The sequence below is a fragment of the Cyprinus carpio genome, chromosome A12 (assembly GCF_018340385.1).
Source record: "Cyprinus carpio isolate SPL01 chromosome A12, ASM1834038v1, whole genome shotgun sequence".
In the NCBI taxonomy this organism is placed as follows: Eukaryota; Metazoa; Chordata; class Actinopteri; order Cypriniformes; family Cyprinidae; genus Cyprinus; species Cyprinus carpio.
This window is the reverse complement of record NC_056583.1, coordinates 19,622,186-19,634,922: the sequence shown is the minus strand read 5'-3', so window position 1 is coordinate 19,634,922 and position 12,737 is coordinate 19,622,186. Positions and strand designations below refer to the sequence as shown.

Sequence of the window (12,737 nt, the reverse complement as noted above, 5' to 3'; positions counted from 1 at the left end):
GTACATCATGTTCAGTTATTCATTTACTGTATATTTGAGTCTTTTGATTGATGCTATTGTTTATCCAACAGTGTTGGCCCTGTAATCTGACATTAAGCACACTGAACTGAAGAGAGCACCATTTTGTAGAATTGGTTATTTTTGTAAACTCTTGATTTCAGTGGTACAGAATTGTTTGTACAGATCTCTCTGTGGCCTTTTACCTTCACTTTGTGAGCACAGTTAGGCTTTATATTAGCTTTAACACTACAGCTACATTATTTCCATGCTCACCTGTCAGTGTTTTTGGTTGGTTTGTGAAATCAGCATGTCTGTTCAGAGAAACAAGTAAGGTACGATTTGTAAGAAAGATGTTTGTAATGCAGACTCCATGTTTCCTAGAGTGGTTTTCAGTGTGGGTATAGAATGATTTGGAAAGGGCTTTATTAATGGGGTACGGGGGGCTTGGGTTGCCTTATATCTGGTCAAAATGCTGCATTGTGCTGTTTTGTCTGCGAGCAGAAATGGAGGATAATCAAATGTGCCAATGTCTTCTCTTACTCTCTTTTGTTGCCCAGTTTTTGTTCATTTTATGGGTTAAGGATATCACATTGCACGCAAAGCTTTTGAAGAAGACCAGATGACCGGAACTGGATTTGTGAGACTGAAAGTGAGCTGGAACGCTGGACTGTAACAGGTTTTTAGAGCAGCAGGGCTCCCTCTACAGTTTCTGAGTAGTTTTCTTTCAGGACATTAATACTTGTGTCTATGCTTACAGAGAGAAAACTGTACCATACATATACAATGGCATAGAGGTTTCTATAGTTTCTCTGCTTGGTTATGCACACAGGTTTATAATAGTTTATAACACCACATCTTCCTACAGGTGCTGCAGAAAATGGTTGTCAAAACACTAAAATAAAGTTTAAAACCATCTCTTTAATTTCCAGGTATTTGCTGTTTATCTTTTTTCACTTAATGTCTGTATCATTCTGTACTGAAATAATATAAATAACGACTTACTTTCCCTTGCAAAATGACAGTTATATTTTTCAATAAAAGAAAAAGCTGATAAACTTCACCAGAGGACCATAATTTGTACTTTGTGTTCATGAATCATCATTTAAGAGTAAAAAAAAAAAATAGCTGAGCAAGTTTGGTCATGTTGTAGTTGCCCAGATTCACATGCGTAATAACCATTCCTCAGGCTAAAAACTACTGAATAACTGCTACTCTGTGTTTTATAAGAGAAGTCACTGACTTTTTGCGACAGGTGGGATTCAGTTTACCGCACTTCTCATTTATGGTATCTGTAGTGTTGTACAACTCTGACTGAAATTCAATGACGTCAAGGCTGTGATGTGATTGGTTATTAAGGCACACATGATCCGAGTTAGCCGTTACACTTTCTCAAATAGTAAGTAACAGAGTGGGGGAACTATGACGTCACTTAGTATGCCGATCGGCTGTTAGCATGACACTTGTTCCCTCGACAAAAAGCCTATAGGATTTTTCCATAGGCTTTTGGATTATTGAAAAAAAAAAATAAGCTGTGTGTTCAACCATAGTTCATGAAACTTACACGTTTTGTCCATCAAGATAATCTTCACAAAATAATATAACTTTGAATTTTTAAGCCTAAATAAAAGCGCCAGAACTTAAAAAAATCTATATGCTCTGTAACAGCTTCATGTGGCTGTAAACATTTAAATTTAACTAAGCACTATGCATCAAAGTTTCACTTTTACCGTGACTAAGCCATTAAATGTGGTTTACATGGAATAATCGCATTATGAGTTTACCTTACGAACCCAGTCTCCGCATCAGTAAGAAAGCGCTAAAACGAGCATCTTCCATCTGAAGACTTGTGTTGAATTTCAGCGCAAAACAAAAAAACCATAGTTGACCAACAATATAAAATGCAGGGAAACTATAAATTGGTTATTCTACAATTAATTGTATTACAAATTATACTACGACTGGTAAAAACTGTTCAACGTGATGACGTTTAATGTCTACGACAGCGCCAGTAGTCCTATTTAGCAACTTGTTAGTCTTTTTTAAGAAATGTGACAGTTTAAAAATCACGAGTGTGGTGTAACTGGTGTGTTTTATTATCGTAGAATAAAACGTGAAAGTATCTTGAGCCCGTGTGAACCACAGAACTTATTTTAGGGATTTAACCAAAATCCCATTCAAAAAACCCATTGACTCTGGAACGGTGGAACCAGAAGTGCTAAAATGCTAACTTGCTTTCAGTTTTTTGCCTACAAAGTGACATCATAAGTCCACCACTCTATACAGACCCTCTCATCTCCCTGTAGCAGGGATAGGCAACATCGGTCCTGGAGTGCCACTGGCCTACAGAGTTTAGCTCTAACCCTGATCAATCATACCTGAACAAGCTAATCAAAGTCTTCAGGATTACTAAGGCTACAGACAAGAGAGGATTTTTTTCAGGGTTGGAGCTAAACTCTGCAGGACAGCGGCACTCCAGGACCGACGTTGCCTACCCCTGCCCTATAGTAAGACAATCTCTGCCTGTGTGGGGGTTACAAAACATGAACAGAACAGCTCTACCAAGACTACATCGATCATTTCATAAGCTTACTGATTGAAATGTGAACATTTCGCACTGGGGGAAAGGATTCAAAGTGATCATGAACAATAATGTAAGAACAACATGTGCTTTTATGCATTGATTGGCTGAGGTAAACACAAAAGAAAAAAAGAAATAAAGTTAAATATATTATATTACATTATATTTTATTGTGTTTTATTTTATATGCTTCAATCTAGGCCTTATAGCAAATGTGTTACTACTGCCATCTTGTGGTCAATCCTCATTCAGCAAGTACAGCTTAAGGTAACTAACAAACAATAGCTAAAATTTGGTGAGACAATCTCCATTGTATTCTGCGTATAAAAAAAAAAAAAAGCCGTTTTTTTCTTTTCAATGCAAAGTTTATTTACAAGAAATTGTGTAAAAAAAAAATCTCACAATTGTTTGCGACTTCACCTACTGAAAAAGTGCAGGCAAAGCCCTTTTCATGAATAATATTTGTATTGTGCATATTGTCACTGATTGATTATTGACTATTGAAACAAAGTAAATAGTTCCTAATCAAAATAGATAAAAATATAACCTCAATTAACCACTATACCCCTTAAAACATTAACTGATGTGCTGGTAGCATGATAATAATAACAATAATATCTAATAGGTAATGATTTGTGACTGTTCATCTTTCACAACAAACAGGCTATGATCGTTTTCCCCTCTGTTAAATAGTGATTTAAGAGTGAAGGAAACAGTTGCCATTTAGAAAAAGCATCATATTTAGATGTTCTGGATCCAAGCTGCTTCTTCGACTGGCCACGAGTCTGGCTTTCTCCATGTCAAAGGCAATGTCAGCCGGTCCCGCAGTAGACACAACAGCCAGGTATTTGCGTGCAACCTCACTCAGGTACCAGTCTTCATCTTTTGGGAATTTCCAGAATGCAAGAGGATCCCATTCACTCTGCAAAATCTCCTTTTCCAAGTATCTCTTTAGAGCCATATCAAAATTGTCGGGCTGTCGAAAGCCACTCCTTTGATTCTCTTCATTCAGGTTTTCCATTTCAGCAATGATCCTTTTCATAATGCGTGTGAAAGTCCCCTTCTCAGAGAGAGCAATGTCTCTGTATCTCAGGTCAAGAGTGGTGCTCAATGTCAGCCAGTCATTTTCTTTGGCTCCACTGAAGTGATGATTCAAATGTTGTGCTAATTCCTTAGCTAACTCATTTCCGCTCTCTTGCAGCTCTTTTAGCTTCCTCCTTATGGCTTCCACCTGTGGTATAATGTCTGATAGTGAGTGGTATCGTTTTGCTGGTGATATGACATCCTGGAATGCCTTGAGGGATGATATTGTCTTTGTTATGTTTTTATTTTCATTCTTGCTTAACAATAAGTCAACATTAAATTCAATTAACACTTGGCGTATGGCCTCATGCTGCTCTGAGATTCTTTCTAGCATAATTAGCGTAGAAAGCCATTTATCACCCTTGGTCTCAGCCAGGTTATGTTGCGGTAAGCGCAGCTTTTTTGAGCCGCCTTGAGGTGACCTTGTGCTTCAACATTAGAAAAATATTCTGATATTTTACAACATCTTTGCACCAGCACTTTCCAGTCAGAAGATGCCTCAAGCGTCTCCTTGAAGACCACATCCAGTGTGTTCGCAAAGCAGGGTATGAGATCCCATCCTGCTTTTTTGATGTCTCTCTTTATCCCATCTTCATTTGTCACTACCACTTTAATCTTGCTTCCAATTCTCCATTTATCTGCTATTTTCAGAAGCTGTCCAATAAAATGAATGGGTTTATATTCTTCGGGTAGAGGTGTGGTTTCCAAAACACATGACTGCTGGGTCCATGTGTTATCGATCAGGTGACAGGTAGTTGTCATATAGGTTTTATTTGCTGTGGTGTTCCACACTTCAGAAGACAATGCAACGGTATCTACACTTTCTAGAAGCTTTTGTACACTTTGTGTTTTTCTGAAAAACAATTGCTCAAGTTTTGAGAGTATGTGAGTAGATGTTGGTTGATATTGACACCTTTCACCTTTCATTGATTTGTAAAAATGTAAAAAGCCAGGCTCTTCAACTATGGTATGTGGATGTAAATCTGAAATGATCATATCCAGTAAGGGGCCATCATCTGTATCATCTGTAGAATAAAAACAGTGACTTATTTTACTTTTTTTCTTTTTTTTTTTCTTTTAATAATATTTCATTCCTATATAATGTATTAATCAGGAAAATGTAAAAAAAAAAATGTCTTTAAGAGAAAGAAGACCTTTTTAAATTCAGCATCAAAATTTTTGGTTGAACCATACATAAAAAAAGTGTATACATCAGGTGCTATCACTTTGGGTCAACTAATACAGCTCATAACACCACTTCGTAAATTTTTTTAGCTTGTATGGTCATTCGATTTTCCGGTTTTGGAAAACCGCCTTAAACTTGTGCTCGCAAGTACAAATGCATCTGGTATGCGATACTTGTGCATAATTTAGTATTGAATTTAGTATTGAATCATTATGACTGTCAAGCACAAGATTTTAATAGCTAAAGTACACATGGTTTAACCTCTTTACTGTCACCCGTCTCCTCTGTGGGACGCCTAAGTTTACTTCACTATATTACAATTAAATCCTTATCTAATCATGGCAAACTATATATCGTTGGAAAGGTCTAAGACTTCTAAATAGATATTTTACCAATGTTTTTTTGTTAAAAATTATGTAGGAAAAGTAATAGATTAATTTATGACAATGTACCCTCAAAAATCTACATCATAACAGGAGTTATATCAGAAATGATATATCAACTGAAAACTTAAAATCTCCAAATTCATCCTTTAAAACCCATTTTAAAATAATACATTGTTTTACCATGAAAATGGTACACCAATATCATGTAATAAAATGTTTTTGTTCATGAATTATAAAAATGTAAGTTTGGATCGTGCACTTTCAAGTCTATGTTCAAAAATGTGAGTGACAGTTAAGGGGTTAAAGTTAAATACAGTTTTAATTTTAAGATTAATTTAGTTTAGTTTAGTTCTAGTTTTTAGAACCTTTAGAGAGATTTTTTTCCCTCCTTTTATGTTATCTCACCTCTTTTTCCTCTGCGTCGATCCTGCATGTAGGGACTGGATCTTTTAGCCCATCTGGTCCTGCCTGTAGATATACAGTACACTTCAGATATATACTTAACATTTTAACAGGCCCCCCCCCCCCCTATAATTTGTATTACAGAAAACGAAATATAAAAAAAAAAAAAAAAAAAAAAAAAAAAAAAAAAACTCAATCATGGGGTGGGTTTGGGGGTGGTGCAGGGGATTGGTTTAAATATAGCTCCACCTCATCTGCCTCGCCTTAGTTTTTCTTCTGTTTTAGTTGCGTTTCTGAGGAAGTGGTTCTGATCTCTTTCTTTCCCCCATGTAGGGCACTTTCATTGGCGATTAAATGTCAACGCATTTGGCCAACACCTTTGTGATTTCTTGGTAACACTTTACAATAAGGTTCCATTATAGTTAATGTTCATTAATGTATTAACTAACATGAACAAACAATGAACAACACATTTATTACAGTATTTATTAATCTTTGTTAATGTCAGTTAATGAAAATACAGTTATTCATTGTGAGTTCATGTTAGTTCACAGTGCATTAACTGATGTTAACAAGCACAACTTTTGATTTTAATAATGCATTATAAATGTTGAAATTAACATAATCTAAGATTAATAAATGATGAAGTATTGTTCATGCTTAGGTCATGTTAACTAAAGTAGTCAACTAATGTTAACTAATGAACCTTATTGTAAAGTGTTACCAATATCTTTAATGTTTCACAAAAGGGCCAGCTAAAATGAACCCTTCTGCCAGTGTGCCATTTGATTCTTAACACAGACATTTAAATAGTTTTACAGTATAGCCTGCTTAAAAATAAACATTATTTCCAGTAACACATCCTTAGCTTTGGAGAACGCAGTAAAATAAAGTAAACCAAAATAAACACTCACCTGGTTTTCTGTTCATATCTCTGGATAATTTGGGAGGAATACGAAGCACACAGAATGTCACACAGTCTCTGTGTAGTAGGGATGTTCAGTAGTTTAGGTTTCATTTCTGTCCACAAACATTTATAACTTTATTTGAATATTGAAATATTCACTTGCGTAACTCGCCATCTTACTGGCAGTCAGTGTCTAGCTCTAGAGAAGGGTGTGTCTTTGGGATGATGAAACAAATGCTGTACTCTGATCAGGTTTTGAAGGCATCAGGTAAGTGGAAACAGTTAGCATTATTCCACACTAAATGTTTAAAACAGTAGAATGTTAGTTTGTTGTTGTTCTTGTTGTTTATAAGACCTCATTACATTTAATTGAATTTAGAGTTGTTAGAGACACAGTATGATGCTAGCGCCCACTGACTGTAATGCATTACATTCACACTTTCTGCATCTTAAGACAATTTTTTTTTTTTTCATACATTGCATCCATACATTGGTTGTGTACAATGTCAGCACAAGTCTATATGTGTGTGTTGTGTGTTTTTTTTAAACTTCATCAGAGAAGTCCTTCAGGTCAGATTCCTGAGCAGTAGATAGTTACAGTAGTATGTTAGTAGTTAGCTACAGTATGTAGGTCTGAAAATAGTTTTTACGTTTAGTGTTGTATGTTTATATTATGTTTATTTATGTAGCACCGTGGTCCTGCAAGACTCGACATTTTGTTCCACTGTATATCCACACGTAGCGGACTGACAATAAACCTAAACTTGAACTATGAATGGAAGTCATTGTACTGTGAGAAACCTTTTGCTGCACCTGAGTGTTGGGGTGGATCTTACTGTACATATTCAAAGAATACTGAGTTCAAAATTACGGGAGAAAATGTTCATAAACATATTAGTATGCCATGGGGGTGTTAAAGTTATCTTATTCCAAACAGACGTTATACATATGTCTTCTTCATTTCATTTTGTACTTTTGTTTTCTTATACTTTATTTCCAGGTCTATTTTAAAAGATTTTCAGTGTGTTTTCAAATTTTGGATCCCACTGTATAATATCAACTATTGGTTTTGTTAAAATATTTTGTTTTCTAGTCTTTCATAGTAGAAAGGTTTGATTAGCATTTTTTCCGAGTTCACTGAATATAAGCAGACATTACTCTGGTCTTCTCAGGGCATCCAGAAGCCTCTTGATCTGTACACATCCTGAATGTTACTTTGAGAGAAAAGCTTATTTTTTCAACATTTCTCTTTTTGTTTCCTGTTGTCAGTGCCAAGATGTGTGCACCACATCTTGACAGGTTCTGGCCATGACCCCTTCTGGGTGGATCGTGGTGAACGTCCTGCTTTAAGCACTATGCATCTTTAAAGTTTCACTTTTACAGTGACTAAGCCATTAAATGTGGTGTTTACATGGAATAATCGCATTATGAGTTTACCTTACGAACCCAGTCTCCGCATCAGTAGGAAAGCGCTAAAACGAGCATCTTCCATCTGAAGACTTGTGTTGAATTTCAGGGCAAAACAAAAAAAACATAGTTGACCAACAATATAAAATGTGGGGAAACTATAAACTGGTTATTCTACAATTAATTGTATTACAAATTATACTACGACTGCTAAATACCGTAAATTGATGAACTGTTCAACGTGATGACGTTTAATGTCTACGACAGCACCAGTAGTCCTATTTAGCAACTTGTTAGTCTTTTTTAAGAAACGTTACAGTTTAAAAAAAATCACGAGTGGGGTGTAACTGGTGTGTTTTATGTCGTAGAACGAAACGTGAAAGTATCTTGAGCCCGTGTGAACCACAGAACTTATTTTAGGGATTTAACCAAAATCCCATTCAAAAAACCCATTGACTCTGGAACGATGGATCCGGAAGTGCTAAAATGCTAACTCGCTTCCAGGTTTTTGCCTACAAAGTGACATCATAGTTCCACCTGTGGTATAATGTATAATGACAGTGAGTGGGATCATTTTGCTGGAGATGACATCCTAGAATGCCTTGAGGGATGATATTGTCCTTGTTTTTATTTTCATGCTTGCTTAACAATAAGTAAATGTCAAATTCAATTAACACTTGGTGTATGGCCTCATGCTGCTCTGAGATTCTTTCTAGCATATTTAGAGTAGAAAGCAATTTATCACCCTTGGTCTCAGCCAGGTTATGTTGCGGTAACCACTGCTTTTTTGAGCCTTCTTGAGGTGACCTTGTGGTTCAACTTTAGAAAAATGCTATTTTACAACATCTTTGCACCAGCACTTTCCAGTCAGAAGATGCCTCAAGCGTCTCCTTGAAGACCACATCCACTGTGTTCGTGAAGCAGGGTATGAGATCACATCCTGCTTTGTTGATGTCTCTCTTTCTCCCATCTTCATTTGTCACTACCACTTTAATCTTGCTTCCAATTCTCCATTTATCTGCTATTTTCAGAAGCTGTCCAATAAAATGAATGGGTGTGGTTTCCAAAACACATGACTGCCGGGTCCATGTGTTATCTATCAGGTTACAGGTAGCTGTCATATAGGTTTTATTTGCTGTGGTGTTCCACACTACAGAACACAATGCAACAGTCTACAATCTACACTTTCTAGACCTTTTTGCACAGTTTGTGTTGCTTTGAAAAACAATTGTTGAAGCTTTAAAAGTATATCAGATTCAGCAGATGTTGGTAGATATTGAAACCTTTAATTCATAGAATTCAAGCTCTTCAACTTTGGTATGTACTGTAGATGTAAATCTTGAATAATCATATCCAGTGAGGGGTCCCATTTTTTACGCAACTAATTTTACACATTATATGTTTATTTATATGCATGTGCATTTGTTTTATATTTTGCTCCCATTTAATGTAGGAAATGGAAAGCATAAAAAAATGGTCTAGATCAAGATTTTTGGTTAATATATATATATTTATATACTGTAAATGTGTAAGAAAAAAGTGTACATGTCAGGTGCTGTCACTTTTTGTCAAATAATTTCAACTAATGCAGCTCCATATACATCCATGGCATTCATGTAACAGATATTTAGATTGACATATAAATTGTGACAGTACTTGAAACATATACAGTGCTGAGCATTATTTACATAGAGTATATGTATAGTACATAATGTGTTTTCTTCATTGGTTGCTGTTCAAAAACAAGATCATATTGATATTTTCTGGCTCCAGACAGTTTCTCCTGTCGAAAAGCCGTGCTTCTTGCAGCTGGTGCACATGCTCCACTGGAATGGCAGTGGAGACCACTGTGAGGTACTTGTGGGCCACTGTTGCCAGATTTTTAAACTCTTCATTAGTCTTCCAGAATTCAAGCACATTCACTGAAATGCTTGTTGTTTTCAAGTACTTTTGCAAGACTGACTCAGTGTCATGACTGCAGTGCTCTGCAGATCCTCTGATCTGTTTCCTGATTTCGGCTGTGATGTCTTCAATGCTAGAGTCCTGCAGAACACTGGTTTTGTAGTGCGGGTCCAGCGCTGTGCTAACTCTAAACCAAATGTTTTTCTTGATGTTACTGATATGATAGTCACACACTTCTGACAGTTTCTTTGCTATTGAATTCTCTACCACTGATTGGTTTCTCAGCCTCTTCTGCAGCATTTGCACAAGCGGTATGATGTTTGAGATGGGACTGAACCCTCGACTTCCTACTTCCTCTGTGACGTCCTTCATGATGTCCAGCACTGCCACAATGTTTTCAATTATTTTTCTTTCATTCTCATTCAGGCAAAGATCATCCACTCGTCTGTTGACAAAAACCTTAAAAATGGCTTGCCACTGCTCTGAGATGTTCTTCAGCATATGAAGAGTAGGAAGCCACTTTAGACCACAGGATTGAGTCAGTTCACTTCGCTGGAGATTGAGAGAAGCAGAATACTCCTGGAGATTTTGTGAGGCTTTGTAGTTTTGGTGGAAAAATGCAACTATTTGCTGACATTTCCTGAGTAGAGATTCACAGTCGGTTCTCTGTATGGTTTCTCTGAAAACTTTATCCAGGGTATAAGCAAAACAAGGTATATAGGTCCATCTGCATCCACTGTAATGGGCCTTCTTTATGCCATCAACATTTGTGACCACAGTCTGGATCTTTTCTGTCACATTCCACTCGTTTGAAATTCTCAAAAGATGCTCTGCTGCATTCTCTGCTGTATGTTTGGTGAGTAAATGAGCTGTATCTAGCACATATGATTTCAGCTTCCAGTTTTTGCTGATTAGGTGACAGGATACTGTCAGGTAAAACACGTTCTCACTGGAGCTCCACAACTCAGCTGAGAGAGCGAGGTTACTTGCGTTATTGACTGCATTCTGTACTTCCCCCCTCACATGGCTGTAAAGGCTCTGAAGCTCATTTCGGAGCCACGAGGCACTTAACTGAATATCTAAAGAGGACTGCAGAGTCCTTGTGAGATGATGTCTTGTCACAGCACTTAAGGGCTGCAGATCCTTTATAATTATATTCAAAAGTGTCTTGACATTCGAGCCATGACCTAATTCAAATCAAATGCATTGAATGAGATATAAAGTAGTCATACTGAAGAATATTTTCTCATAGTGATTTCATAAGTGTCCATTACACCTCACCTCCGTTTGTTGGTAATTCTTGCTGATTATAAGGCTGGTTCTGTTGAGCATGTAAAGTTAGCCTACCATGGGACCACTTTCTCCCTGTGATGAACACACAAACATATTTCTGTATTACCATATGATAAATTTGAATAAGTGTGAGTCTTACTTGTATACATTTATTATAAGGCTTATAAATATATTTTAATGTTGTGTAGTATTAAATATTGCTAAATCGATTTTATTTATATTTATTTATTTTCATTTTTATTGTTTATTTTAAGGCTACTGACTGACTGAGTCAATGCATGACCTTAATCAGGATGGTCTGTTCCAAAAGTTAAATAGCCTAGGAAGGATTTTGCACAGGTTGTATGGAAAATACAACTGCACAGCTGAAACTATTCATTAAAAAGAGCGACATTTATCATGCCATTTCACAATGTGTAGAGTAGGCATTCTTCAAGCTGTCAAACCAAAAAAAAACAAAACAACATTGTTAATGAAAATTGCCCATATAGGCTACAGCTTACCTTATAGCTACATTAGATATTTGCCTTTAACGCTTTTGCTTTCAGGTCAAACATAACGACACTAAACAATTTTGAGAAGGTCGGTGGACAATGTCCCTCAGTGGACATTCTTGTGGCACTCAAACAAATTTAGTAGTTCCTGGGACCTACCACTCTCCAGCCGGCTCTGTTGTCCGTACACACGTCTATATGGAAGTGGCATGAACGTGTCTCTTGGAAAATCTCGATGTCTTCTTCCTCTATGGAGATCATTTGCTGAAGGCAGGAGACAACAAAATACACAGACAGCACTTTTATGATAGCCTGCTATCTTTATATGTTTCAAAAGAGGGCAAACGAAAACGAACCCTTCTCACTCTGCCAATGTGCCATTTGATTCTTAAAACTAGATTTAAATATTCTGAAAGTGTTCAATTTATGGTAAGCCACACATCATTTGCTTTATAGAAAGCCATAAAATAACATAAAACAAAATAAACAGGCCTACTTACCGGAGTGTGCTCTTTTTTTGTTCATGTCTCTGGATAATTTGGGATCAATATGGAGCTCACGGGATGTATGTTGGAGAGACTTTCAGTTTCATTTTTGTCAACGAACATTTAAAAGTTTATTTGAATGTTCAGTTGTGTAACCCGTCACATGACTGTCGGGCTGTAGAGAAGGGTGTGTTTTTGTGGTAAACAAACGATGTTGATCTTTGATCAGGTTTTGACGGCTTTACAATGATTTATAACGACACACCTTTAGCGATTTGAAACAAGTTTTTATTAGAGGTTGTCCGACATATCCACTGGATATGGGATATCTGCACGTGAAAGGGGGGTTTATACAATTCTGGACAGATTAAGCTAAGTGAGCAGGTGTTTAAATTTTTTGGAGGGGAAAACACACACACACACACACAAGCAGAGGTGTAAAGAGTACCAGAAAACCATAGGCTACTTGAGTAAAAGTACAGATACCTTATAGCAAAAATGACTCCATTACAAGCTACAATTCACCAAAACAACTTAAGAGTAACCCTACCCTAACCCTATTTTTTTTTTTTTTTTTTAAGTATTTAGCTACTGAGGCTCAAAGATGCATTAGT

The 12,737-nt window shown here is 36.5% G+C and overlaps 2 protein-coding genes across 3 annotated transcripts; both read right to left on the bottom strand.

Annotated features, from left to right (window-relative positions):
* Positions 1-2,921: 2,921 nt before the first annotated feature.
* On the bottom strand, positions 2,922-6,702 carry LOC109048117. 2 transcript variants are annotated; one of them, XM_019065796.2, is made up of 3 exons: positions 6,550-6,702; positions 5,639-5,701; positions 2,922-4,686 (listed from the first exon to the last, which is right to left on the bottom strand). In XM_019065796.2, exons 1-3 carry the CDS (start codon positions 6,563-6,565, stop codon positions 3,998-4,000), a joined length of 768 nt encoding a protein of 255 aa, XP_018921341.2. In that variant the 5' UTR covers positions 6,566-6,702; the 3' UTR covers positions 2,922-3,997. The 2 variants fall into 2 exon arrangements, with proteins under 2 accessions (XP_018921341.2, XP_042623953.1); XM_042768019.1 differs by having other exon boundaries at positions 6,550-6,701.
* Positions 6,703-9,448: 2,746 nt separating this feature from the next.
* On the bottom strand, positions 9,449-12,235 carry LOC109048421 (E3 SUMO-protein ligase ZBED1-like). The gene is made up of 4 exons (XM_042768018.1): positions 12,139-12,235; positions 11,798-11,902; positions 11,133-11,216; positions 9,449-11,038 (listed from the first exon to the last, which is right to left on the bottom strand). The coding sequence occupies exons 1-4, from the start codon at positions 12,161-12,163 to the stop codon at positions 9,672-9,674; spliced, it is 1,581 nt and encodes a 526-aa protein (XP_042623952.1). The 5' UTR covers positions 12,164-12,235; the 3' UTR covers positions 9,449-9,671.
* Between the last annotated feature and the right edge of the window lie 502 nt (positions 12,236-12,737).